Source organism: Erinaceus europaeus, chromosome 11, assembly GCF_950295315.1.
Source record: "Erinaceus europaeus chromosome 11, mEriEur2.1, whole genome shotgun sequence".
NCBI lineage: Eukaryota > Metazoa > Chordata > Mammalia > Eulipotyphla > Erinaceidae > Erinaceus > Erinaceus europaeus.
The window spans coordinates 115,159,365-115,187,352 of NC_080172.1; the positions used below are offsets into that span (position 1 = coordinate 115,159,365).

Here is a 27,988-nt window from a genome sequence, read left to right on the forward strand (position 1 = left end):
TGCTGTTTGCGGAGGGCTGGCTGCTGGCAGGGCTGCTGCTGGGCAGATCCACAGAGGTGAGGGGCTGCCGGATATGGAGTGAGACCTGGATTTGGGTGGAATCTTCCAGAACCAGGATAGGCGAGGCCAGAGAAGGGAGGGGACATGGAGCTGGCACTGGATTCCAGCCCTCACTGACTTTCCTTCTGGGCCTGGGGTCTTCTTAGCTGTGAGGCTGGAGTCACATGGTAGGGACGGGGCTCAGTGGTGGGTAGGTGTGGTGGCCACAGAAGGGGAAGGGGTTCTGAGGCTTGACGGCCCATCTTAATCAAATATATCGATTTATTTTACTAGAGCAATACCCAGCTCTGGTTTATGGTGGTGCTGGGGGTTAAACCAGGGCCCTTTGGTGCTTAGAGCATGAATGTCCTTTCATGGGCGTGGGGGTAGATAGCATCATGGTTATGCAAAGAGACTCTCATGCCTGAGGCTGTAAGGTCCTAGGTTCAGTCCCCTGCACCACCATAAGCCAGAGCTGAGCAGTGCAGAGAGAAAGAAAGTCTGTTTGAATAACCATTATGCCATCTCTCCAGTCCTATCTATTTACTGATTCATTTACTTACGCTAGAGACAGAAAGGCAGAAAGGGAGCGTGAGAGAGACCACAACACTGGAGCTTCCTTCAGTGCTTGGGGGGCCGGGCTTGAACCTGGGTCCTGCACAGGGCAAAGCAACACACTAACCAAGTGAGAGCTGTTTTGTGAGGAGAGGGGCTCCTTCTCTTATTGGAGCAAGTCCCCTGGGTCCCTCTGTCTGTCCCCCCGCCCCCCAGGACCTGATGGAGGAGCTGGTAGGGCTTCGTGAAGGCTCCTCAGGGCACCCCGTGACTCTTCCCGAGCTTTGGGGTCCGTGTCCGCGCATGCGCAGGGGCATCCGAGGTAAGTCGGCTTCTCGACCCCTGGCCCACTCAGAGTGCCCAGGACCCCACCCAACCTGGGTCCCCACTTCCTCCAGCTGCCCTTGTTCTGCCGTCTACCTTGGAATATCACTGCCCAGAGTCACCGGGGTAGCAAAAGAGGAAAGAGGCCTGTGTGTGTCCATCTGCCTATAAACCAGATGTGCAGGCATCTGCCCTAGGCCTTAAAACTACCATTTACTAGGGAGTCGGGCGGTAGCGCAGGGGTTAAGGGTACATGGCGCAAAAGCGCAAGGACCAGCGGAAGGATCCCCACCTGCAGGGGAGTCGCTTCACAGGTGGTGAAGCAGGTCTGCAGATGTCTATCTTTCTCTCCCCCTCTCTGTCTTCCCCTCCTCTCTCCATTTCTCTCTGTCCTATCCAACAATGACGGCATCAATAACAACAACAATAAAAATAAAAGGGCAACAAAAGGGAAAATAAATAAAATTTAAAAATACCAATTACTGTGACCCAGGGGGTGGTGCCGTGGGTAAATGTTGGGCCTTCAATCATGGGGCCCTGAGTTTGATCCCTGGCAATGAATGATGCTCTGGTTCTCTTTCTGTCTGTTTCTTTCGTAAATAAATAAATCTTTAAAGATTACTTATTTTTAAATGTTTTTCCTTTTAAAATGTTTTATTTATTCATTTACTGGGTAGAGACAGTAGATATGGAAGGGGGAAATAGGGAGGGAGAGGGGCCAGGCGGTGGCGCACCTGGTTGAGCGCACATATTACAGTGTACAAGGACCCAGGTTCAAGCCCCTGGTCCCCACCTACAGTGGAAAATTTTCATGAGTGGTGAAGCAGGGCTGCAGATGTCTCCCCTTCTCTCTCCCTCTCTATCTCCCCCTACCCTCTCAATTTCTATCTCTAGCTAATCAATAAAGATAATTTAAAATATTTTTTAATTTAAAATATTTTAATTTAAAATATTTTTAAAACATTTAAAAAAGAGAAGGAGGGCAAAAGACACCTGCATTCCTGCTTCACGGCTTGTGAAACCTCCCACCCTGCAGGTGGGGACCGGGGTCTTGAACTTGGGTTCTTGTACACAGTAACATATGTGTTTTACTGGGAGCAGCACCACCCAAACCCTTACTTACTTGTTTTTATGACCAGAGTACCTCTCTACTCTGGCATATGTGGTGCTGGGGACTGAACTTGGGTCTCAGGCATACAAGTCCTGAACTCTCACACCGGGCCTCATCGCCCCGGGACCCTCTGGCTGTTTGGGACTGCACCCATCCTCTCCCCTCACCCACCTGTGCCAGTGAGGGGCATGAGGCGAGCAAGGCCCAGCCTAGTCAGTGCCAAGCAGGTGGCTGGGTACTCAGGGACTTGGCATCTGCCTCAGAAAGGGCAGGGACCTCAGAGAAAGGCTCCGAGTAGCCCCAGAGCTGGTGCCCATGGCCCATGAGGGCAGCTTCCGGTGACACTTGCACCCAAGGGCCAGGGGCCTGGCTGGGGGTCCAGTGGGTGTTCTCTGACTTGACACCGAGCAGCCTCCAGCCTTGCTAGACTCTCACACTCTCTGAGCAGTGCTCTGCCCGACCCCCTTCTATTCTCTCTTTCTCCTCCATAAATGCTCTAATAGGAGCAGAGGCCAGGAGGGTGGGGCATTAGGCTTGGCACCCCACCATGCTGCCACCTTCACTCACCACACAAAGCCTGCCCTGGCACTCACATAAGGCACCCCCCCCCACATGCCACTGTGGGCTTCATCACCTGCCCCAGCACCACCCCAGCCTAGCTGTGACCTCTTGCTCCTCCCCAGGCAGGCTGGAGTGGCTGAAGCAGAAGTTATTCCAAGTGGGTGAAGACTGGTACTTCCTGATGGCCCTCGGCGTGCTCATGGCACTGATCAGCTATACCATGAGCTTCATCGTCGGACGCGTGGTCGGAGGTAACCCCACCCGGGCACCCATGGCGGCTCTGAGCCAGGGCTTCGGGGCACGTTCTTCTGGGATGCCAGCTGGGCCACCAGGTGCAGCGGGATGGGGGTGGGGCGGTGGTTTGGATGGGGGTGAGGCTGGGCTGTCCCGACTTTTTCTTTTATATATGTATTTTATTTATGTTAAGAGACAGAAAGAAATTGAGAAGGGAGAAGGAGATAGAGAGACAGAGAGACACCTGCAGCCCTGCTTCACCACTCGTGAAGCTTTCCCCCTGCAGGTGGGGACTAGGGGCTTGAACCTGGATCCTTGCACACTGTAATGTGAGCGCTTAACTAGGTGCACCACTGCCTGCCTGCCCCTGCCCCCTGACTTTTTTCTTAATGAAATGTTTTCCATACTATGAGCTTCTTGTACAAAGAAATAACTTTTTACTCTTCTTTCTCTCTTTTTTTTATATATATATATATATAGAGAGAGAGAGAGACAGAAATTGAGACTGAAGGAGAAGGGGAAGGGGAGGAGAGAGCGAGAGAGAGAGAGAGAGAGAGAGAGAGAGGGAGACCTCAGCATTGCTTCACTGCTAGTGAAGCTACCCCTCTTCAGGTGGGAACTGGGGGCTTGAACCTGGGTCCTTGTGAATTGTAGCTTGTGCACTCAACCGGGTGTGCCACCACCAGGTTCCCCCTTTTTTTCCTTTTCACCTCCAGGGTTATTGCTGGGGCTCGGTGCCTGCACCACGAATCCACTGCTCCTGGAGACTATTTTTTCTATTTTTGTTGCCCTTGTTGTTTTTATCCTTGTTGTGGTTATTATTGTTATTGTTGATGTCCTTGTTGTTGGACAGGACAGAGAGAAATGGAGAGTGGAGAGGAAGACAGAGAGGGGGAGAGAAAGACAGACACCTGCAGACCTGCTTCACCACCTGTGAAGCGACTCCCCTGCCGGGGGCTCAAAGGAGGATCCTTCCGCTGGTCCTTGTGCTTTGCACCACATGTGCTTAACCGCTGCGCTACTGCCCAACTCCCCTCCCCGCCTTTTTTTCTTTTTGACACCAGAGTTGTCACTGGGACTCAGTGCCTACATTACAAACCCACTCCCAGTGGACTTTGGTCATTCTATTTTTTTTTTTTTTTGCATACTTCTTCCTCCTCCATCCCCATCTCCTCTTTCTTTTAATTTTATTTCTTAAGATGTCTTTTTAAAAAGGTTTTATTCATTCATTCATTCAGAAGATAGGAGGAGAGAGAGAGAGAGAGAAGGAACCAGACATCACTCTGGTACATGTGCTGCTGGGGATTGAACTCAGGACCTCACAATGGAGAGGCCCGTGCTTTATCCACTGCACCACCTCCTGGCCACTTTTTATCTTATACCAGAGCATTGCTTGGTGCTGACTTCTGGTGGTGCTGGGGGTTGAACTTGAAACCTGTCTCTCTGGTCCTGGATTTGCTCTTGATTTGCCGTGAGATACTGGGCAGGCTCATCCCCGTCTGGGCCCTGAGTTTCCTCACCTGCACTGTGGCCGAGAGAGATCCCAGTGTTCCGCGGAGTGTTTCTCTTCAGTGCTCCAAGCCCACTGCACCCTGCTCCTGCCCCACCGCGTCCTCCTCGCCCTCAGCTCTGTAACTCCAGGGGAACAGACCTTTACCTATGCTTCAGCAGGACCTAGAAGAAGAAGAGGCAGGCCCTCTCCACCCTGAGGGCTCCCTGGAGGAGGGGGAAATAGAGCAGGAAAGGCCAGCTTCTTTGGGGTTGTCATGAGGGCCTACTATGCCCTCCACATCATTCAGGGTGACCCCATGAGCCAGGGGCTGTCACTCTCCCTCTGGACAAACAAACAGGGACACAGGCTCAGAGAGGTTAAATCCTTTCTCAGAGTCACTCAGCTAGGGAGTGGCGAATGTGGGACATTTGGGTCCCACTCCTGCTTGCCTCCTGGGGACCTGTCACTCATGGCGTGCCCCTGAGCCTCCCCTCCCCAAGCCTCCATCTCCTGTTGGGTCAGTGGGCACCCGGGGGCTGCAAAGCCTTCTGGGACGTCCTTGACTGCCGGCCTGTTCCCAGCGCACAAGTGGCTGTACCGGGAGATCGGGGAAGGTCACCTGCTTCGCTATCTCTCGTGGACGGTGTACCCCATGGCACTCGTGTCCTTCTCCTCGGGCTTCTCCCAGAGCATCACGCCTTTCTCCGGAGGTGAGCCCAGCCCTCTTTGCCCATGTGCACGTGCCCTACACTGCAGCGTCCGCTGGCCAAAACCTTTCATCTCCCTCAGGTTTCTGTGGGGGAGGCAGGGGATGACAGTGCCATCTCACACCAAGGAGCCCTGCCGGGGCCAGGACAAGAGCACTGGGGTGCTGCAGGGGCTCCTGGAGGCCACAGCTCCCCCAGACCAACAGGCGGACATTCTGGGGTGGCCTGGTCCTATCCCGGGCCACCCCGCCACCGCCACCACTGTGGTCACTCAGTTTCCTCATCTGCAAGTGGAGTTTACAAACCAGGAGAAAGTGGGGTGTAGTGGGCTTCGGATGTGTGTCATGTGTGTTCTACCTCCAAGTGGGGTCGTGTTGAGAATGTTTTTACTGAGCTGGGGTAGATAACATAATGGCTCTGTAAAAAGACATTGAAGTCCGAGGCTCCAAAGTCTCAAGTTCAATTCCTAGCACCACCATAAGCCAGAGCTGAGCAGTAAAGCAAGTAAGATATATGATATGTATTTGTTTTTAATCTTTTAAAAATTATTTATTATTGGGGCAGGGGTAGATAGCATAATGATTATGCAAACAAACTGTCATGCCTGAGGCTTTGAAGTCCCAGGTTCAATCCCCTGCACCACCGTAAGCCAGAGCTGGTCAGTGCTCTGGTAAAAAAAAAATAATAATTAATAAATATTCTATAGAGACAGAGAGAAATTGAGAGGGGGAGGAGAGATAGAGAAGGAGACAGACAGAGAGACACCTATGGTGAAGACAGCTTCACCACTCATGAAACTTTCCCCCTGCAGGAAGGGAACAGGGGCTTGAACTCACATCCTTCTGCACTGTAATGTGTGCACTTAACCAGGTGCACCATCATCTGGCCCCTCCAACATAAATTTATTAATCTACGGTGAGCCATGGGTGCTTGTATACTTCAAAAGCTTTTTAAAATTATTTTTTATTATTTATTTATTTTCCCTTTTGTTGCCCTTGTTGTTTTTCATTGTTGTTGTAGTTATTATTTTGTTATTGATGTCGTTGTTAGATAGGACAGAGAGAAATGGAGAGGAGGGGAAGACAGAGAGGGGGAGGGAAAGACAGACACCTGCAGACCTGCTTCACTGCTGGTGAAGTGACTCCCCTGCAGGTGGGGAGCTGGGGGCTGGAACCGGGATCATTATGCTGGTCCTTGTGCTTTGCACCACGTGTGTTTAACCCACTGCGCTACTGCCTGACTCCCCAAAAGCTTTTAATTATTGAAATATCAGCTGTTCACCTTAGTATGTGCACTGTAATGTGTGTACTTAACCAGATGTGCCACCACCTGGCTTATATTTGGCAGAAGAATCATGATATATATTTGCAGCATATGTATGGTTTTCTTTTTTATTTATTTATTTATTATTTTATTTTATTTATTACCAGTGCACAGTTTTTTTTTTTTTTTCTGGTTGGACCCAGACTCTTTGTTTTGTTTTTAAAATATTATTATCATTAATGCTTTTTTTAGAGAGAAAAATAGTGAAGGAGCTGGGTGGTGGTGCACCCTGTTGAGTGCACATGTTAGAATGTGCAAGGACCCCAAGCCCCCCAGTTCCCACCTACAGGGAGGAATTTTCACAAGAGATGAAGCAGGGCTGCAGGTGTCTCTCTGTCTCTCTCCCTCTCTATCATCCCCTTCCCTCTCAATTCTTCTGTCTGAAGAAAGAAAGGAAGGAAATGTTGGTATACTTTTAAATTCTGCTTCTAAGACCCCTTCTGTTTCATTGGTTTAATCCCCCCTGCTTAACTCTGTATTCTATTTACATAACCACTGTTAACTAAGCACCACCCTGCCTCCAGGGCATTGGTTTAATCCTCACTGTTTTGCACACTTTTTCCTTCTCCCCACCCCCTACCCTACTACATCCTCTTCGGACCTGACACTTCCGCCTCAGGAGATATAAGGACAGGATTGTGATTAGAGATAGCTTAGATTGTGCTGCGTTCCACATGAATAAAGACTGAACTGCGTACCACTCAGCCATGAGTCCCTGGTCGTCTCTCTCTCCTGGCCACAAAGGTAGCCTGGCAAGGAAAGATAAAGACCACAGCACTAAAACTTCCTTGAATACAATGCAGACCAGTCACACACATGGCAAAGCAGCACACTATCCAAGTGAGCTATTTCATCAGCCCTGACCCACACCCTTTAGCAAACAAGGTCTTCATCCATCAGCCTCATCAATTGTGTCCCTCCCCTCCTGCCCATGCCCTATCCACCCACTTTTCTCCATGCTACAAAAAAAACCCAGAATTTAGGTACCTGCATTCAATCACTGGAATGTCCTCCCTAAACTTCTCTGTTGGAAAAAATCCCTCTTGCACTTTAGAGTTCTGTTCCAATGTCCCCTGCAATTTTATGAAACCTCTTTCCCCAACTCTATTTTCAAAGGACATGGATTGTGACACATTTAACATCTAATGAGAGGGGCAGCTCTGCCCTTCCCCCAATCACAGAGCAGCTGCCTCTTCTTCTCCTCCTTCTCCTCTTCTACCTTCTTCTTCTAAATTGAGGAAGTATCACTCAATCTTTACATGGAAGCTATGGACTCAGCCCCTGAGGGTCCCCAATATATGTCTTGTTCTGGTCTATACATGGGGCTCAGTGAATAGTTATAGAAAACAATATAATTGAAGAGGGTTTGCTATTTGAAGGGAGTATCCAGGTTCCCTGTAGGAGGGAGGCTGACGTTTAGGATGTTCTTGTATTGCCAGGATGTCCCTATCAATCTCAAAGAGTCATTGTTCAGATTAGATGAAATAATTCATTTAAAGCATTTGCATTGTTCAACATGCTGTGAACAAGAGGGCCTGATTATTAACTCTCTGTTCGTGTCCAGTGGTTAATGGGCCATTATGAATGTCAGGAAATGCAGATTTCACAGGCACCAGTTACATGCCTTAAAAAAAAAAAAAGTCTCTCATTGCATTGGCATCTCCTGCTCTGAAACCAGTGCACAGTTAAGCTCTGGCTGACAGTGGTGCAGGGGACTGAACCTGGGACCTTGTAGCCTCAGGCATGAGAGTCTCTTTGCATAACCATTATGCTACCTACCCCTGCTCCCACCTGGCTTTCTTTTTTCTTTTTTGGTTTATAATAGTGCCTTTGATTGAACCTGGAATCTCAGAGCCTCAGCCATGAGAGTCTGTCTGTTGTGTTACCCAAAATACCATCTCCCCAGCTCACACGCTGAGAATTTTCTCTAGATCTTCTCTCCCATACTCACTCTCCACCACTCCTGAAGGTTCTGGAATCCCTGAGCTGAAGACCATCTTGTCAGGGGTGGTCTTGGAGGACTACCTGGATGTCAAGAACTTTGGGGCCAAGGTGGTGGGCCTCACCTGCACCCTGGCCTGCGGCAGTACCATCTTCCTGGGCAAAGTGGTAAGCAGAGGAGAGCACCCCACCCCACCCTGAGCTCCCACCACCGCACTCACGCTGGGTCAACAAGGACTCAGATGAACCCCTGTCTTTTGGGGGGGTTCATCCTGGGGAAGAAGCAGGCAGGACTCCCAGGGTGTGGCCTGGAGCTGTGGAGATGGGGGAGGAGGCCGCGGTGGGGGTGGGGGTTGTCACCATACTGTCTTTAGATAACCCCAATTCTGAGCCCCAAGAGCCAAGGAGCAGGGCGCACACACGCTCCCCTTGGCAGGGCCCCTTCGTGCACCTGTGTGTGATGATCGCTGCCTACCTGGGCCGCCTGCGCACCAAGGTCATCGGGGAATCCGAGGTAAGGGGTTCAGGTCCCAGGTGGAGCTGGGCAGGTAGAACAGGAAGGCGTGTGACTGAGCCCTGTACCCGGATCTCCCAGAACAAGATTCTACAGAACCAGATGCTGGTGGCAGCTGCGGCGGTGGGTGTGGCCACGGTTTTCGCAGCCCCCTTCAGCGGTGAGCCCCTCCCTCGAGCTTCCCCCTGTATCCTGGGGTCCCCCCCAGTCTCCCCCAGTCCCTGGTTGAGCGCTCCAAAGGGGGATGGGGTGGATGTGGGGGGGGTCCCTTCAGGAAACAGACTTGGGTGTGAAGTCCAGCCCCCCCCCCTTTTTTTTTTTTTGCCTCCAGAGTTATTGCTGGGGCTTAGTGCCTGCACCATGAATCCACTGCTCCTGGAGGCCATTTTTCCCCCCTTTTGTTGCCTTTGTTGTTTATTGTTGTTGTTATTGTTATTGATGTCGTTGTTGCTGGATAGGACAGAGAGAAATGGAGAGAGGAGGGGAAGACAGAGAGGGGGAGAGAAAGACAGACACCTGCAGATCTGCTTCACCACCTGTGAAGCGACTCCCCTGCAGGTAGGGAGGGCGGGGACTTGAACTGGGATTCTTAGGTCAGTCCTTGCGCTTTGTGCCACCTGGTTTTTACACCCATCCTTGCGCTTTGTGCAACCTTAACCCTGGTTTATGGTGGTGCTGGAGACTGAACCTGAGACTTTTGAGCCATAAGCATGAGAGTCTTTTTGTATAACCATTAAGCTATCTACTCTCACCCATGAATTCATTCTTAAGAATCCAACCTTTTTAAAAAAATTTTAAAAAATATTTATTCCCTTTTGTTACCCTTGTTTTTTTTTTATTGTTGCAGTTATTACTGTTGTTGTTATTGATGTCGTCGTTGTTGGATAGGACAGAGAGAAATGGAGAGAGGAGGGGAAAACAGGGGGAGAGACAGATAGACACCTGCAGACCTGCTTCACCGTCTGTGAAGCGACTCCCCTGCAGGTGGGGACCCAGGGGCTCGAACTGGTACCCTTATGCCGGTCTTTGCGCTTTGTGCCACCTGCGCTTAACCCACTGCGCTACAGCCCAGCCCCCGTACAGCTCCCTTTGTGTGGCCTGGACCAGCGAGTTCATCTCTCTTGATTCTCTCATGTGTAAATGGGGGTCATAGCAGTGCCCAGCCAAGGGCTGCTCTGAGCAGGCCAGTGACCCAGAAGGGCGCCTACAGCCTGTTCCATCGGCAGTGGGTCCCCTGTTCCCACGGGAGCTACTGCCCTGCCTTCCTCATTCAGCTCAGGACTAACGAGGCTGGGAAGACAGCAGAGTGGTTACTGTCAATGACTTTCATGCCTGAGATTCCAAGTCCCGAGTTCAATCCCCAGCACCTGCCATAAACCCGAGCTGAGCAGTGCTTTGGCAAAATAAAATAATAAACTAAACAATAAAATCCGAACAGCGACTGTAACAGCAAAGAGCATGGTCGACTTTGTGTGAAGTGCGGGCACTGGGGCAGGCGAGGTGTGTGTGCTGGGGTGGGGGCACTCTAGCTCTGTGTCGCCCCAGGCGTCCTGTTCAGCATCGAGGTCATGTCTTCTCACTTCACCGTCTGGGACTACTGGAGGGGCTTCTTCGCGGCCACCTGTGGGGCCTTCATGTTCCGCCTCCTGGCTGTCTTCAACAGCGAGCAGGGTGAGTTCTCCTGGGACCCCCCAGCCCAGACCCCACTAAAGTCTTGGGATAGACACTCTCCATCCTCATCTGCCTCTTCCCATCTCTCTCTCTCTTTCTCTCTTTTTTAAAAGTTTTTTTACGTTTATTTATTTTCCCTTTTGTTGCCGTGTTTTTTACTGTTATTATAGTTATTATTGATGTTATTGTTGTTGGATAGGACAGAGAGAAATGGAGAGAGGAGGGGAAGACAGAGAGGGGGAGAGAAAGACAGACACCTGCAGACCTGCTTCACCGCCTGTGAAGTGACTCCCCTGCAGGTGGGGAGCCAGGGGCTCGAACCGGGATCCTTATGCCGACTTCCTTCCCATCTCTTTTTTCCTTTTTTTTTTTTTTTTTTTTACCAGAGCACTGCTCAGTTCTGGCTTATGGTGGTGCTGGGGATTGAACCTGGGACTTCAAAGCCTCAGGCACAAGAGTCTGTTTGCATAATCATCATGCTATCTACTCTTGCCACGTCTCTTTAAAAAAATTATTTTCAGGGTTTTAAAAATACGTATTTAATTTGATAAGACAGAGAGAAATCAGAGGGAAGGGAGAGACAGAGACACCTGCAGCTCTGCTTCACCATTCAGGAAGCTTCCCTCCTGAAGATGGGAAGCAGGGGCTTGAGCCCGAGTCCTTGTGCACTCAACCTGGTGTACCACCGCCTGGCTCCTTCTCTGTTTTAATAATTAAAAAAATAAAAGATTTTCTGGGGGCCAGGCAGTGGTGCACCTGGTTAAGCACACACAATACAATGCACAAAACCCAGGTTGAAACCCCTGGTCCCCACCTGCAGGAGGAAAGCTTCATGCGTGTTGAAGCAGGGCTACAGGTCTCTCTGTCTCTCTCGTCTCCCCCTCCATTTTCAATTTCTCTCTGTCTCTATCCAATAATAAAGAAAGAAAGAAGGGAGTCGGGCGGTAGCGCAGCGGGTTAAGCGCACGTGGCGCAAAGCTCAAGGACCGGCGTAAGGATCCCGGTTCAAGCCCCCGGCTCCGCACCTGTAGGGGAGTCCCTTCACAGGCGGTGAAGCTGGTCTGCAGATGTCTGTCTTTCTCTCCCCCTCTCTGTCTTCCCCTCCTCTCGATTTCTCTCTGTCCTATCCAACAACAACAACATCAATAATAACTACAACAATAAAACAACAAGGGCAACAAAAGGGAATAAATAAATAATTTAAAAAATAAAAAAAAAAGAAAGAAAGAAAGAAATTTTTAAAAGATTTTCTGAGGAGTCGGGCGGTAGTGCAGTGGATTAATCGCAGGTGACGCAAAGTGCAAGGACCGGCGTAAGGATACTGGTTCAAGCCCCCAGCTCCCCACCTGCAGGGGAGTCGCTTCACAGACCTCTCGGTCTTCCCCTCCTCTCTCCTTTTCTCTCTGTCCTATCTAACAACGACGACGACATCAATAACAACAACAATAATAACTACAACAATAAAACAACAAGGGCAACAAAAGGGGAAATAAATAAATATTTAAAAAGAAAGATTTTCTGTGGCCAGGAGTAAGGCTCACATCGGTACAAGGCCCTGAGTTTGATCGCTGGTGTCACTTGTGTTGGAGTGATGCCCTAGTCCTCCTCCCCCCTCTTTCTTTTTCTCTTATTAATGTATACTATGATAGAGGTAGGGATTGAACCTGGGACTTTGAAGCCTCTGCATAACCATTATGCTGATACCTCCACCCCGTCTGAGTATTACAAGAGAGGGAGGGCTGGGGAGACAGCATAGTGGTTATGTAAAAAATTCTTATGCCTGAGGCTCTGAGGGCCCAGGTCCAATCCCCAGCACCTCCACAAGCCAGAACTGAACAGTGTTCTGGCGTGTGTGTGTTTCTCTCTGTATCTCTCTTTTAAAAAAAAAAAAAAAGGGAACTACAGCAATAAAAAAACAACAAAGGCAACAAAAGGGAACAAATAAATAAATATTTTTTAAAAGGGTGGGCACAATTTGGTGCATGCTATGCTGGGTATTGAATTCAGAGTCCCATATGTACACACACACACACACACACACACACACACACACGCATGAGTCTGACACGCTATCTCCTGCTTCACCTCCTGGGCCACCTCTCCTTTCTTTCCCTTCTTCCTATTCCTTTCCCCGCCTCCTTCAGAGGAGCAGGGAAGGGAGCTGGGCTGTGGTAGGTGTAAGGGATTTGGGGCCCTGAGGGTAGAAAGGGCTGAGCCATGGGGGTCTTGGGTATCAGGAAAGAGGTGCTGGGCCTGGGGACAGAACCTGGCACCCCCTTGCCCTGCACCCCCTCACCCCTACCCGTTCATCGTGGGACTTAGGTCTGAGTGGGGTGTGAGAATAGCCCCTCATGCCCCCAATTCTCCTCCTCCAGAAACCATCACCTCTCTCTTCAAGACCAGCTTCCCAGTGGATGTCCCGTTTGACCTGCCAGAAATCTTCTTTTTTGTGGCACTGGGGTGAGTGGGGCCCCTCAGGAGCCCAGCTGGTGATGTGTCCGGGGCCTTGATGGCTGCCCTTGGGAGGGGCTCTGTACTCACTCCCCCACCCCACAGGGCCATCTGTGGTGTCATGAGCTGTGCCTACCTCTTCTGTCAGAGAACATTCCTTGGCTTCGTCAAGACCAACCCAGTCACCTCCAAACTTTTGGCTACCAGGTGGGCTATGGGCTGGGACCAGGGGACACCACCCTCAGCCTCCTGAGCCCACGACTTACATGGTATATGTTTATACCAGAACATCACTGTGGCACATGTGGTGTCACGGACCAAACTCAAGACCACGTCTTTTTTTGTTTTTATTTGTTTGTTTGCTTTGTTTTGTTACTATCTTAATTTATTGAATAGAAATAGCTAAAGATCAAGAGGGAAGGGGGCACAGAGAGGAAGATCGACAGAGAGACACCTGCAGCCCTGCTTCACCACTCGTGAAGCTTAACCTCGCAAGTGGGGACCGGGGGCTTGAACCTGGGTCCTTGTGCACTGTAACATGTGTGCTCAACCAGGTGCAACACCACCTGGACCCCTGTTTTTTGTTTTTGTTTTTTACCAGAGCACTGTTCAGCTCCAGTTAATGGTGGTGCTGGGGATTGAACCTGAGACTTTTGAGCCTTAAGCATGAGAGTCTCATAGTATAACCATTATGCTATCTACCCCCACCCAACCTTTTATCCACCTTGCCACCACTAGACTGCAAGAGTGATATCCTTTCATTTTTTTTTCAAGATTTTATTTATTTACGAGAAAGACAGGAGGAGAGAGAAAGAACCAGACATCACTCTGGCCAGGGATCGAACTCTGGACCTCATGCTTGAGAGTCCAAAGCGTTATCACTGCGCCACCTCCCAGACCACATCGTTTAACTTGTTAATTATTACTTCTCCTTCTCATTATTATTATTATTTTGCCTTCAAAGTTATCACTTGGGATCGAGGTCTGCACTACGAATCCACCGCTCCAGGCAACCGTTTTTCCCTTTTATTTTTGTTTATTCCTTTCTATTTTACTTGACAGGACAGAGAGAAATGGAGAGAGGAGGGGGAGATAGAGAGGGGGAGAGAAAGACTGACACCTGCAGACCTGCTTCACTGCTTTGGGAAGCATCCTCCCCTTCAGGGAGCAGAGACTCGAACCCGGGTCCTTGCTCATGGTGATATATGCACTTAACCAGGTGCAGCGATGCCAACCCCCCCCAGTGCCATCCTTTTATTGAACCCCTGTCCTGTTGAGCTCCCCAGACCTTTCTCACACCACACCCCACTTATGGAGCACCCAGTTAGTTCCCTTCTCTCTTTCCAGGTCTGACAGTCATTGGCCTCCACTCCACTCCCCGCCCTCCAAGTTACTGGACCGCCAACCCTCACCCTTGAGTTCACCTCCCCAGACCCTGCCTGCCCCTCTCAACCCCTACTTTCCTCAGACAGACAGACACACACACACACACACACACACACACACACACTGATCTTTCAAAGTCAGCTGCCCTCTGCTGTAGGCCAGTGATGCTATGGCCCCTCGGGGTGGCCTGGCTGGGCTCTGTTCCAAAATTTCCACTATTTCAGGAGCCATTAAGTTGGGGGGCTGTCCCCCCCGGCCTAGCCCCATTCCTCTGTTTCCACCATTCCCCCAGCCTTCCTTCTCCAAGTCCTTTCTTTGAGCCAGCCCCCCGGGAGTGGGAGGTGTCTGCTGTTTCCTGGTTCTCTCATTCTCAATTCTATATTTAAAAATATTTTTTAAAAGATTTTATTTATTTATGCGAAAGATAGCAGGAGAAAGAACCAGACATCACTCTGGCACATGTGCTGTCAGGGATCGAACTCGGGACCTCATGCTTGAGAGTCCAAAGCTTTATCACTGCGCCACCTCCCGGACCACTCAATTCTTTATTTATTGGATAGAGACAGCCAGAAAATGAGAGTGAGGGGGAGATAGAGAGGGAAAGAGACAGAGAGACACCTGCAGGTCTGTTTCACCATTCACAAAGCTTTCCCCCTGAAGGTGGGGACCGGGGCCTCAAACCTAGGTCCTTCACATATTGTAACATGTGCGCTCAATCAGGTGCACCACCACCTGGCCCCTCCTGGCTCCCTCTCCATGGGTGCAGGGAGAGGAGGGCCGACACTGGAGCTTACCACCACCCCGCCCTGCCCCACCCCACAGCAAGCCTCTGTATTCTGCTCTGGCCGCTCTGGTCCTGGCCTCCATCACCTACCCCCCTGGCGTGGGTCGATTCCTGGCTTCTCGGGTGAGTGGGGCTGGTCTGGGAAACGGGGGCGGGGGTTCCTGTGTGTTTACTGCTCTCTTAGCCCTCAGCTCCTCGCTGAACTTCCAGCACCCTCACTCACTCACAAATACACACAGGATGAATACAGTAGAGTGTTCCTGCTCTCTGCACAGAAATCACAACTCTTGGGAGTCGGGCGGTAGCACAGCGGGTTAAGCGTACGTGGCGCAAAGTGCAAGCACCAGCGTAAGGATCCCGGTTCGAGCCCCCGGCTCCCCACCTGCAGGGGAGTCACTTCACAGGCGGTGAAGCAGGTCTGCAGGTGTCTGTCTTTCTCTCCCCCTCTCTGTCTTCCCCTCCTCTCTCCATTTCTCTCTGTCCTATCTAGCAAGGATAACATCAATAACAACAATAATAACTACAACTACAACAACAACAACAAAAAAAAACAAAGGCAACAAAAGGGAAAATAAATAAATATAAAAAAAGAAAAAAAGAACTTAAAAAAAAGGAAAAAAAAAAACCACAGCTCTTCTTTTTTTTTAATAATTTTTTTTTAATTTTTATTTATTTATTTTTTAAATAATTTATTTCTTTATTGGGGAATTGATGTTTTACATTCAACAGTAAATACAATAGTTTGTACATGCATAACATTCCCCAGATTCCCATTTAACAATACAACCCCCACTATGTCATTCATCATCTTTCATGGACCTGTATTTTCCCCACCCACCCACCCACCCCAACCACAGCTCTTCTGATACCTCTCTTTATCTCATTTTGGTATAGTTCTCACTTGTTGGGGGGCTTTTTTCACAGGAGAGATGCCCAGGAGGCTGGGGTCCTTCCCAGCCAGCGGGAGAAGGGGTTCTGAGGAGGGAGGGGGCTGCGCAGCGGCTGCCCTGCCCCTTTGCACTGGGCCTCCTCCTCCTTCCCCCGCTCTAGCTGTCCATGAGGGAGCACCTGCTCACACTGTTTGACAATAACTCCTGGGCCCTGACGACCCGCAACGTGTCCCCACCCTGGCCTTCGGAGCCCGACCCCCAGAACCTGTGGTTCGAATGGTACCACCCAAGATTCACCATCTTTGGGACCCTCGCCTTCTTCTTGCTTATGAAGGTGGGTTCCCTGCTCCCCCCCCCGGGGGGGGGCTTGTACACAGAGCCCAGACCGGCCTCGACCGGGGTGTGGGCTGCCTTCTTGTATCGTGTAGCTAAGGGTCTGGACTCTCACTTCATGCTGCCTGCTGTGTGGCCCTAGGCAAAGCACTCCTGCTCTCTGAGCCTTGGTTTCCTCATCTTTACTTACCCTGTTTATGGAGAGAGAGAGAGAGAGAGAGAGAGAGAGAGAGAGGGAGAGATTGGAGCACTGCTCTGACCATATGCAGAGGATCAAGCCTGCCTTTCTGGTTTCTTCATTCTCCAACAATATTTTATTTTCATGAGAGTGATACAGAGACAAAGACATAGAGAAAGACCATGGAGCCAGGTGGTGGCACATCTGGTTGAACACACATGCTACAATGTGCAAGGACCCAGGTTCAAGCCCCGGTCCCCACCTGCAGGAGGAAAGCTTCATGAATGGTGAAGCAGGGCTGCAGGTGTCTCTCTGTCTCTCTCCCTTTCTATCTCCCCCTTCATCTCAATTTCTGGCTGTCTATCAAATAGATAAAGATAATAAAAAGAGAGATAGACAAGAGCCCTGCTCAGCTCTGGTTTATGGTGGTGCTGGAGACTAAACCTGGGACCTTGGAGCCTCAGGCATGAGAGTCTCTTTGCAGAACCATTATGCTGTCTATCCCACCTAACCTGGTTTTCTTCATCTTTAAAATGGACTAGGTTTCCCCACCTGCAGGGGAGTTGCTTCACAGGCGGTGAAGCAGGTCTGCAGGTGTCTGTCTTTCGCTCCCCTTCTTTGTCTTCCCCTCCTCTCTCCATTTCTCTCTGTCCTATCCAACAACAACGCCATCAATAATCACAACAAGGGCAGCAAAAGGGAAAATAAGTAAATATTAAAAAATAATAATAAAAATGGACTAGGGAAGGCCAAGAGATACCTCATCTGGTAGAGGGCACACCTTCTCATGCACAAGGACCCGGGTTCTAGTTTCTGGCCATCACATGGATCACCACACAAAAGGGGGGGGGCGGTTTCACAAGCAGTGCTTGGGTGTCTCTTTTTTTCTGTCATTCATTTATCTGAAAAAGAAAAGAAGGGGGGGCAGGTGGTGGCACACCTGGTTAAGCGCACACACTACAGTGTGCAAGGAGCCGGGTTCAAGCCCCTGCTGGGGGAGGCTTCATGAGTGGTGAAGCAGGGCTGCAGGTGTCTCTCTGTCTCTCTCCCTCTATCTCCCCCTCCCCTCTCAATTTCTGTCTCTATCCAATAATAAGTAAATAAATAAAATTTTAAAAAAGAAAGAGAAAGTCTACGAGAGCGATCCAGCAGGCAGCACAGTGGATGAAGTGCCGGGCCCTCAAGCACCAGGTCCTGAGCCTGACCCCTGGTATTACATGTGCCAGAGGACAGGGCTCTTGGTCCCACTCTCATATGTATGCTGCTGCTTGCTTGTTTGTGTTTGTTTTTTTTACCACAGCTCTGATCAGCTCTGACTTATGGTGGCGTGGGAGATTTGAATTTGGGACTTTGGAGCCTCAGGCATGGGAGTCTCTCTCTCTCTTTTTTTTTTTTAAATTTATTTCTTTATTGGGGAATTAATGTTTTACATTCAATAGTAAATACAATAGTTTGTACATGCATAACATTCCCCAGTTTCCCATATAACAATACAACCCCCACTATGTCATTTATCATCCTTCATGGACCTGTATTCTCCCCACCCACCCACCCCAGAGTCTTTCACTTTGGTGCGATATGCTAGGAGTCTCTTTTTTTAAAAGAATTTTTTTTACAAGAGTCGGGCTTAGTGCAGCTGGTTAAGCACACATGGTGCGAAGCACAAGGACTGGCATAAGGGTCCTGGTTTGAGGCCCCGGCTCCCCACCTGCAGGGGAGTTGCTTCACAGACGATGAAGCAGGTCTGCAGGTGTCTGTCTTTCTCTCCCTCTCTCTGTCTTCCCCTCCACTCTCCATTTCTCTCTGTCCTGTCCAACAGTGATGATGACATCAATAACAACAATAATAATAACTACAACAATAAAACAACAAGGGCAACAAAAAGGAATAAATAAACAAATAAATGTTTAAAATATTTTTTACTTATTATTGGATAGACACAGAGAGAAATTGAGAGGGGAGGGGGGAATAGAGAGGCAGAGAGACACCTGCAGCCCTGCTTTACCGCTCATGAAACTTTTCCCCTGCAGGAAGGGACTGGGGACTTGAACGTGGGTCCTTGAGCACTGTAATATGTGTGCTTAACCAGACGTGCCACCACCTGACCCCAGGCATGAGAATCTCCTAACATAACCACTATGCTGTCTACCTCTGTCCTATAAATAAGTCTTAAATAAAAGGGGAAGGATTTGCCAGAAATAATGGACTGGTGCAGATAAAAAGCCAAAAAGGCAAATATATAAATAAGGAGTAAGTTCTGTGCTTACCTCTGAGGGGAGGCTGTGGGAATAGAGGAGAGGCCCTGGCATGGTGCCATGCACCACTAGGCACCTTGCAGGGCAAGGCTCCTCCAGCAGTAAGGGACAAGCGTGAGACCCCAGGGACGGGCATGAACTGGTGTCTTCTGGGAAACTCCCACCTGTCCTCTGCCCAGCCCTCTCTAACCCCTGGCCCTCGGCTCCCCGCCGCCCACAGTTCTGGATGCTGATTCTGGCTACCACCATCCCTATGCCCGCCGGCTACTTCATGCCCATATTCATCTACGGTGAGTGCTGGCTGGGGGCTGGTGCTGAGAGCTTGGGGGTGTCCGCATAGGGCTGGGCTTCTGGCTCCACCCTCACTGTCCCTTGGCACTGAGATTGAGCCTCTGGGCTGGGGGGCAGGCTGCAGGATCGAGGTCAGCAGCCCCTCCTCACCCCAAGTCTGTGGCCAGGTGCTGCCATAGGGCGCCTCTTGGGGGAGGCCCTCTCTGTTGCCTTTCCAGAGGGTATCTTGGCCGGAGGCGTCATCAACCCCATCATGCCTGGGGGTTACGCCTTGGCAGGTGAGCAGCTGCTTCGCCCTGCCCCCTTGTCCCCATCCCCGGGGGGCTGGGCTGGACCTGCTGGTTGAGATGGCCACAGACACCCCCACTGAGCGAGCCCCCTTTCCCTGCACCCCGTCCTCTGGTCCTCCCTGTTCTCATTCACCCTGTGTCCCCCTTGACCCCTCACCCCTTCCTCAGTCCGGGTGGTTGGGGGGCTTCGGGCTTCTGGCCTGGCCACGGCCTTCGCCACACCGGTCTTGCTCTCAGGGGCGGCCGCCTTCTCTGGGGCCGTGACGCACACCATCTCCACCGCGCTGCTGGCCTTCGAGCTGACCGGCCAGATCGTGCATGCGCTGCCTGTGCTGATGGCCGTGCTGGCGGCCAATGCCATCGCCCAGAGCTGCCAGCCCTCCTTCTATGACGGCACCATCATCGTGAAAAAGCTGCCATACCTCCCGAGGATACGGGGCCGCAGCCTCAAGTGAGTGGTGCCTGCCTCGGGCTGGCTGAAGGAAGGGAGAGATGGGGTCCTGGGTGGCTGGAGAGTGGAGGTCCCCCGCACACCTCTAATGCACTGGGCTTTTTATTATATTTATTTGTGAGAAAGACAGGAGGAGAGAAAAAGAAGAACCAGACATCACACTGGCACGTGTGCTGCCGGGGATCGAATGCAGGACCTCATGCTTGAGAGTCCAAAGCTCTGTCACTGCGCCACCTCCCGGACCACTTATATATATTTATTGCTTAGAGGCAACTAGAAATCAAGAGGGAAAGGGGGTTGGGGGGGTGGAGATAGATAGCATAGTGCTTATGCAAAAAGACTCATATACCTGAGGCTTCAAAGTCCCAGGTTCAAGCCCCAGGTCCCCTCCTGCAGGGGGCAAGCTTCTCAAGTGGTGAAGCAGGGCTGCAGGTGTCTCTCTGTCTCTCTCCTTTCTACTTCTCCCTTCCCTCTCAATTTCTGACTATCTAATAAATAGAGATATTAAAAGAGAGAGAGAGGGATTTTATTATTATTATTTAATATATTTTTATTTATTATTGGATGGAGACAGATAAATTGAGAGAGGAGAGGGAGGTAAAAAGGGAGAAAGACAGAGAGACACCTGCAGCCCTGCTTCACCACTCATGAAGCTTCCTCCTTGCAGGTGGGGACCGGGGGCTTGAACCTGGGTCCTTGAGCACTTTACTGTGTGCATTTAACTAGGTGCACCACCACCTGTGCCCCAGGGATTATTCTTCATGGTGTCAGGTGGTGGCGCACCTGGGTTCAAGTCCCCGGTCCCCACCTGCAGGGGGGAGACTTCATTAGTGGTGAAGTAGAGCTGCAGGTGTCTCTCCCTCTCTATCCCCTCCTCCCCTGTTGTTGAGCCAGATGTTGTGCGCAGGCCGCGGAGAAGAGAGAGGGGGTCCGGAGCGAAGAGGAAACACAAATCTTTATTTGCGCTGGCACCTCAGAGTTGGGTGCTAGAGAGGCAGGTGGGGCCACGTGGAGGTAGCGAAAATGGCCGCCTCACGCAGTAACCTTTCCTGCGTCTGAACACCGGAGTGAAGCGCTGGCAAGAGAGAGAGGTGCGGAAGAAGGGCTTTTATAGGAGCAGCTTTCGCGAGAATGGGAAGGGGGAGGAGTAACCATAGCACTCCAGGATGGGATGATAACTCTCATGAGAATGGGAAGGGGGAGGAATAACCATAGCACTCCAGGATAGGATAATAACTCTCGTGAGAATGGGAAGGGGAAGGAGTAACCATAGCACTCCAGGATAGGATAATAACTCTCGTGAGAATGGGAGGGGGGAGGAGCACTCCGGATATCGTGGGGATATAGACAATGCCCTAAGGGCACAACATGGCTGAACAGGCACTCCCAGAATGTCCCAACTCTCCCGGGAACTAGTAGCCTGAGGGGACAACATGGCAGATATGACTGCATCGGCACAATTTCCCAGCACTCCCCTCTCAATTTCTCTGTCTCTATCCAATAATAAATGAAATAAAGAGAAAATGACACCTATAGCCCTGCTTCACCACTTGTGAAGCTTCACCCCTGCAGGGGCTTGAACCCGGGTCCTGACACATGGTGCTATGTGTTCTACAGGGTGCATCACTGCCCAGTCCCAGTACCATTTTTATTTGTTTGTTTGTTTTCAGAGCACTGCTTAACTCTGACTTACGCTGGTTCTGGGGTTTGAAACTTGGACCTTTGGTGCCTTAGGCATGAATGTCTTTTTTTTGCATAACCATTATGCTATCTCCCCAGCCCGGGTGTTGTGTCTTGCTGCAGAGTCAGCACCAGGTCTGGGCAGTCTCCTTCCCTCTCTCTTCACTGCACTGTCCTTACTGGGACACTGGGAGTTGGAGGTGAGATGGAAGGGGAAGCAGGGGACCTGGGGAGTGGCACGGTGGCAGAGCTCTGGGCTGACAAACACGAGGTCCTGAGTTCAACCCCTGCTCCACATATATTAGAGAGCTGCTCTGGTTTCTCTTCTCACCGCTCTCCTGTAGCTCATGAAATAAATAAAATCAATCTTAGAAAAGGAAAAAAGGGGCCAGGCAGTAGCGCAGTGGGTTAAGCGCACGTGGCACGAAGCGCAAGGATAGGCATAAGGATCTCGGTTCGAGCCCCCGGCTCCCCACCTGCAGGGGAGTCGCTTTACAGGCGGTGAAGCAGGTCTGCAGGTGTCTATCTTTCTCTCCCCCCTCTGTCTTCCCCTCCTCTCTCCATCTCTGTCTTATCCAATAACGATGACATCAATAACAACAACAATAATAACTACAACAACAATAAAAAACAACAAGGGCAACACAAGGGAATAAATAGCCTCCAGGAGCAGTGGATTTGTAGGGCAGCGAGCCCCAGCAATAACCCTGGAGGCAAAAAAGAAAAGAAAAAAAAAGAGAAAGTGAACTGGAAGACACTTTGAAGAGGGTTAAACCGGGAACGGCTGCTGGCTATGATAACATCACCCCAGAACTCATTCTTAACTTGGGCCCCGCAGCAAAGAAGTGGCTCGCTACATTCCTGTCCCACATCTTGGAATCCGAATCTATGCCCAAAATTTGGCATCGTGCGAAGATAATAGCAGTTTTGAAACCAAAGAAAGACCCAACACTGGCCGCCAGCTATAGACCAATTTCTCTCCTCTCCATGTGTTACAAACTCCTTGAGAGGCTGCTTCTGTCATGAATTTCTCACCTTACAGAGAAATTCCTATCACCCGCCCAAGCTGGTTTCCGCCCAGGAAGATCTACCTGCGAACAAGTCCTGGCCCTCTCAACTTACATTGAAAATGCATTCCAGAAGAATTTAAAGACGGGTGCTGTCTTTGTTGATCTCACAGCAGCCTATGACACGGTCTGGCACCGTGGTCTCCTAGTCAAGATCTCAAGATGCCTGCCTCCATGGGTGGCCAACACTATATCGTTTCTTCTCCAAAACAGAAGATTCTGGGTGCATCTGGGTGACAAGTCTAGCAGATGGAGACTTGTTTCAAGTGGCCTCCCCCAGGGCTCTGTTCTGGCTCCTACGCTATTTAATATTTACATCAATGACCTTCCAGAAACTTCTTCAAGGAAGTTCATCTACGCCGATGACATCTGCTGTGCAACTCAGGCATCCAAGTTTGACATCCTTGAGGAAACACTCACGAAAGACATGTCTCTGATATCTGATTACTGTAAAAAATGGCGACTAATCCCTAGCACTGCAAAAACGGTATCATCTGTTTTCCATCTACACCATGCCTCGACCTCGAGTGAGCTTAATGTGCAGCTTGGCGATACGAGAATCCGGCATGAAGCCCAGCCAGTCTATCTTGGCATTACTCTCGATCGCACCCTGTCATTTCACGAACATCTCATAAAAACTGCAGCAAAGGTGGGCGCGAGGAATCACATCATTGCAAGATTGGCCAGCTCCTCATGGGGCACGAGCGCTTCCACACTACAATCATCATCTCTGGCATTCTGCTATTCCACTGCAGAATACTGTGCCCCAGGATGGTTCCGTAGCCCCCATGTCCACTTGGTCGATTCTAAATTATATTCCTCCATGAGGATAATTTCTGGAACCATCTGTTCCACCCTGGTTCCAAGGCTGCCAGTCCTTAGCAACATCGCCCCGCCAGATATTCGTCGGGATGCGGCATCATCTAAGTTCATTTCCCACGTCTACGCTCGACCGGACCTGCCAATATACGCGGATATCTTCGCCCACCCTGTCCAACGCTTGACGTCTCGTCACCCAATCTGGTCCCCTACACCTACACTGAACTTCTCTGTTCCAGACTCTTGGAAACAGAGTTGGCAGTCAGCTGAGGTCAAGAACAAACACCTCATCACAGACCCCTGCGAGCGTCAACCCGGCTTTGACCTAGCATGTTATGATCGGGCCCTCCTCAATCGCTATCGAACAGGCCATGGCCGGTGCGCCGCTATGTTCCATCGCTGGGGAGCCAGAGATGACCCGAACTGCCCCTGCGGCTCCAGACAATGACCCACATAGTCAACGACTGCCACCTCTCCAGATTCAAAGGAGGTCTCGAAACTTGACATCAGGCTCAACCTGACGCTGTTGACTGGCTATGGAAGAAGGGCAAACGCTAGAAGAAGAAGAAGAGGCAGTGGGTGGCGCACCTGGCTAAGCGCACACACCACAGGCACAAGGACCCAGGTCAAACCCCCCCCCCCCCGTCCCCACCTTCAGGGGGCGGCTTCGCGAGTGGTGAAGCAGGGCTGCACGGGTCTCTCTTGCTCCCTCTTTTTGCCATAAAGCTTTTCTCATAGGAAATTCTGAATAACAAAGACTGAAAAGGAGTCGGTCTGGGGAAAGTTAAGGGTTCAGTGGGCTGGGACTCCAGGGCCCCAGATAACAAACCCAGGGGGTCTTTTTTTTTTTTGTCTCCTGGGTTATCGCTGGGGCTCAGTGCCGGCACTACAAATCCACTGCTCCTGGAGGCCATCTTTTCTATTTTATTGGGTAGGGCAGAGAGAAACAGAGAGGAGAGGGAGATAGAGAGGGAGAGAGACAGAGAGACACCTACAGCCTTGCTCTGCCTCTTGTGTAGCATTCCCCGCCTCTCCCCCCCCCCCCCCCCGCAGGTGGGAAGCTTGAACCCAGATCCTTACGTGGGTCCTTGTGCTCAGTACCATGTGTGCTTAACCAAGCGCACCACCGTCTGGCCCCCAGGTCCTCCCCACCTGCGGGTCTAGGAGCTGCTGACTCCAGGAATCTTTCTGTTTCTGCCCCCACTGAAGAAGCAGTGCCTCTCCCCACCTCCCCAGAGGTTCCCCTGGTCCCAGGTCTGGACCTCCTGCCAGCGTCCCTCTGCCACCAGGTCTGCGGGCGTGACTGTGGAGCACTTCATGAACAGAGCCATCACCGCACTAGCCAAGGACATGCCACTGGAGGAGGTGGCCAAGGTTGTGACCTCCACCAACACAGCCCAGTACCCGCTGGTGGAGAGTGCAGGTGCCCATGCAGGGGGAAGGGGAGGGGAGACTGGGAGGAGAGGGGAGAGGGCATTTGCTTTGCTGAACTCCTGGACTCCGGAGGGCCAGGCCGGAAGGGGGAGGGCAGGGCACTGGGCCATCGTGCAGACATCAGTCTGAATCCAGGCTGCACAGCTGTGTGACCCTGGAAACGGCCTTTACCACTCTGAGCCCAGGTGTCCTCATGGGTAACGTTCAGATAACAGTCACTGTCCTGGAGTGACTTTTCTTATTTATTTATTTATTTAATGTTGGTTAGAGAGAGAGAGAAACTGAGAGGGGAGGTAGAGATAGAGAGGGAGAGAGACAAAGAGACACCTGCAGACTTTCTTCACCACTCATGAAGCTTTTCCCTGTGTGTGTGTGTGGGGGGGCAGGGACCAGGGGCTCCAACCTGGGTCCTTGCACATGATGACACGTGTGCTTAACCAGAAGTGCCACCACCCGGCCCCTCTTTTTTTTTTTTTTTTTTTTTGTTTGTTTTTGTTTTTACCAGAACCTTGCTCAGTTTTAGCATATGATGCTACTGTAGATTGAACCTGGGACATGAGAGCCTCGGGCATGGAAGTCATTTTAGATATCCACTATGTTATCTCCCCAACCCTCCCTTTCTTTTCTTTCTTTCCTTCCTTTCTTCCTTCTTTTCCTTCCTTCCTTCCTTCCTTCCTTCCTTCCTTCCTTCCTTCCTTCCTTCCTTCTTTCCTTCCTTTCCTCCTCTTTCTTTAATAAAAGATTTGTTTGGGGGAGTCAGGCAGAAGCACAGCGGTTAAGCGCAGGTGGCGCAAAGCACAGGGACCGGCATAGGGATCTCGGTTCAAGCCCCCGGCTCCCCACCTGCAGGAGAGTCGCTTCACAAGCGGTGAAGCAGGTCTGCAGGTGTCTGTCTTTCTCTCTCCCTGTCTCCCCCTCCTCTCTCCATTTCTCTCTGTCCTATCCAACAACGAAGGCATCAGTAACAACAACAATAATGACTACAACAATAAAACAACAAAGGGGAAAAAAAAGATTTGTTTAAGGGAATCGGGCAGTGGTGCAGCAGGTTAAGCACAGGTGGCACAAAGCGCAAGGACAGGCATAAGGATCCCGGTTTGAGCCCCCGGCTCCCCACCTGCAGGGGAGTCGCTTCACAGGCGGTGAAGCAGGTCTGCAGGTGTCTGTCTTTCTCTCCTCCTCTCTGTCTTCCCCTCCTCTCTCCATTTCTCTCTGTCCTATCCAACAACAACAACATCAACAATAACTACAACAATAAAACAACAAGGGCAACAAAAGGGAATAAATAATAAAAATAAATAAAGAACAGCAGGATGCTATTAAGAAAGAAAGAAAGAAAGAGAGAGAGAAAGAAAGAAAGAAAGAAAGAAAGAAAGAAAGAAAGAAAAAGGACAGCACAGAATACCCAGCCAAGTTCTTGACACATAGCAGGTGCTAGGCAAATGGAAGTTCCTTCCTTCTTCACGATGTGCCTCTCCTCTCCCCCCTCTCCTCCCGCCCAGAGTCCCAGATGCTGGTGGGCACCGTGCAGAGGGTGCAGTTGATAAACGCACTACAGACTGAGTCGCCTCCCCGGGCTCTGGGACACCAGGTGAGTCTTAGTGGGGAGTGTTGGGAGGGGAGGGGCTGGCTGGCCTCTGGTGGGCATGGTGGTCTGAGCAGGCAGCCTGGGGCCGGGGAGCTGACCAGACCCCCCCATGCACACGCCTCATAACTCTGTCCACATCCAGCGGTACTTTCGAGACGTCTTGACTGGGGGCTGCCCCATGGAGCCAGTAACCCTGCATCTGTCTCCAGAGACCTCCCTGCACCAGGTACTGGGCCAGCAGTGGAATGTCCGGCTTGGCAAGGACCCCAGGAGGGAAGCAGGCTCCCCCTTCTGCCTTCTGCCACTCGGTGCTGGGAAAGCCCCCACTCTCCTGCAGCAGAGGGACTGGCCCCAGGCATGGACTCTGGTGACACCTGGTGTTGGCGCTGGTCACTGCAGGCCCACACTGGTCTCTGTCCCACCAGCAGGCCCCTTCCCTGTTTTGAGCCCGGGGGGTGGGCACTGCTGAGACAGCCCTGGCTAGGACTTCCACCGTGATCCAAGTCCCCATGCTAGGGAGAAAATGGAAGCCAGAGGGGTGGGACGGGACCACTTGTCCTTTACCGTTCCCCTCTCTCCCTCCTCCAGGCACACAACCTCTTTGAGCTGCTGAACCTTCAGTCACTCCTTGTGACATCCCAGGGCAGAGTTGTGGGCTTCGTGTCTTGGGTGGAGGTATCTGCGTTCTGAGGCTGGGCTCCATGGAGGTGGGGCAGGACTGTCACCCTCTGGTTCAAGATTCCTTTTTTTTTTTTAAGATTTTATTTTTCAAATAATTGTTATTATCTTTATTTATTTATTGGCTAGAGACAGCCAGAAATCAAGAGGGAAGGGTGGGATAGAGAGAAAGAGAGACAGACAGACACCTGCAGCACTGCTTCACCACTTGTGAAGCTTTCCTTCTGAAGGTGGGGACCCAGGACTTGAACCTGGGTCCTTGCACATTGTAGCATGTGCTCAACCAGGTGCGTCACCACCCGGCCCCAAGATTCTTTTTATATGTGTTTATTAGCTAGAGAGGGGCAGGGAGAGGGAGATAATATCAGAGCATTACTCTAGGTATGAAGTGTCGGGGATAGAACTTGGGGTCTCACGCTTAAGGGGTCAACACTTTATCCACTGTGCCATCTCCTGGGCCGCACTCCCATATAAATCTGGAGGGACCTCATGGGATTCTGATGAGCCCCATTTCTTGGCCCAGAATGGCCACTGAACTTAACTATTGCTACCTTGCTGGGGAGCAGTCTGGCCCTAACAGCCGCCTCCAGAATTGCTCCCTTGAAGGCGTTGAACAATACAGGCTTTCAGCCTCCTTTCCATCCTTCCTCCAACCCCCTTCCTTCTCTTGTCTAGCTGAAGAAAGCCATTTCCAATGTGGCCAACCCACCGGCCCCCAAGTGAGCCGGCCTGACCAGAAGCAGCAGCATCCTGTCCCCGAGGGTGAGGCTGGGCGGAACCAGTCTGTCTCCCCTGTCCCAATACAGCCACCCCTCCTGCCCAGCTCTAACTCAGCACGGAGGAGATCCCAGCGCTCACCCAGCACAAGTGCTATGCGTCTTCAGGGATGAAATCCACCCTGAGACTAGTTCAGAAAACAAGAAAACAGATGATCATTGTCT

At 51.0% G+C, this 27,988-nt stretch overlaps 1 protein-coding gene and 1 long non-coding RNA gene across 2 annotated transcripts in view; one reads left to right on the plus strand and one right to left on the minus strand.

Moving 5' to 3' along the window:
* Positions 1–27,987, plus strand: CLCNKA (chloride voltage-gated channel Ka). Its single transcript, XM_060202333.1, has 20 exons — positions 1–56; positions 811–916; positions 2,713–2,841; positions 4,898–5,026; positions 8,316–8,455; positions 8,724–8,801; positions 8,883–8,961; positions 10,347–10,472; positions 12,848–12,932; positions 13,029–13,130; positions 15,132–15,216; positions 16,144–16,317; positions 18,970–19,039; positions 19,208–19,318; positions 19,568–19,781; positions 24,637–24,770; positions 26,284–26,372; positions 26,512–26,595; positions 26,958–27,044; positions 27,723–27,987. The coding sequence occupies exons 2-20, from the start codon at positions 817–819 to the stop codon at positions 27,768–27,770; spliced, it is 2,064 nt and encodes a 687-aa protein (XP_060058316.1). The 5' UTR covers positions 1–56; positions 811–816; the 3' UTR covers positions 27,771–27,987.
* LOC132541449 (uncharacterized) overlaps positions 1–27,988 on the minus strand; it is a 226,473-nt gene that overhangs the window by 17,232 nt on the left and 181,253 nt on the right. The gene's annotated exons all lie outside the window — the stretch shown is intronic.

Bases quoted from the DNA above. Each gene is read 5' to 3' on its own strand.
- CLCNKA (XM_060202333.1), top strand. From the start codon at position 817: ATGGAGGAGCTGGTAGGGCTTCGTGAAGGCTCCTCAGGGCACCCCGTG. The intron at 5,027-8,315 runs GTGAGCCCAGCC...CCACTCCTGAAG, and splicing joins CATCACGCCTTTCTCCGGAG to GTTCTGGAATCCCTGAGCTG. The intron at 27,045-27,722 runs GTATCTGCGTTC...TCTCTTGTCTAG, and splicing joins GCTTCGTGTCTTGGGTGGAG to CTGAAGAAAGCCATTTCCAA.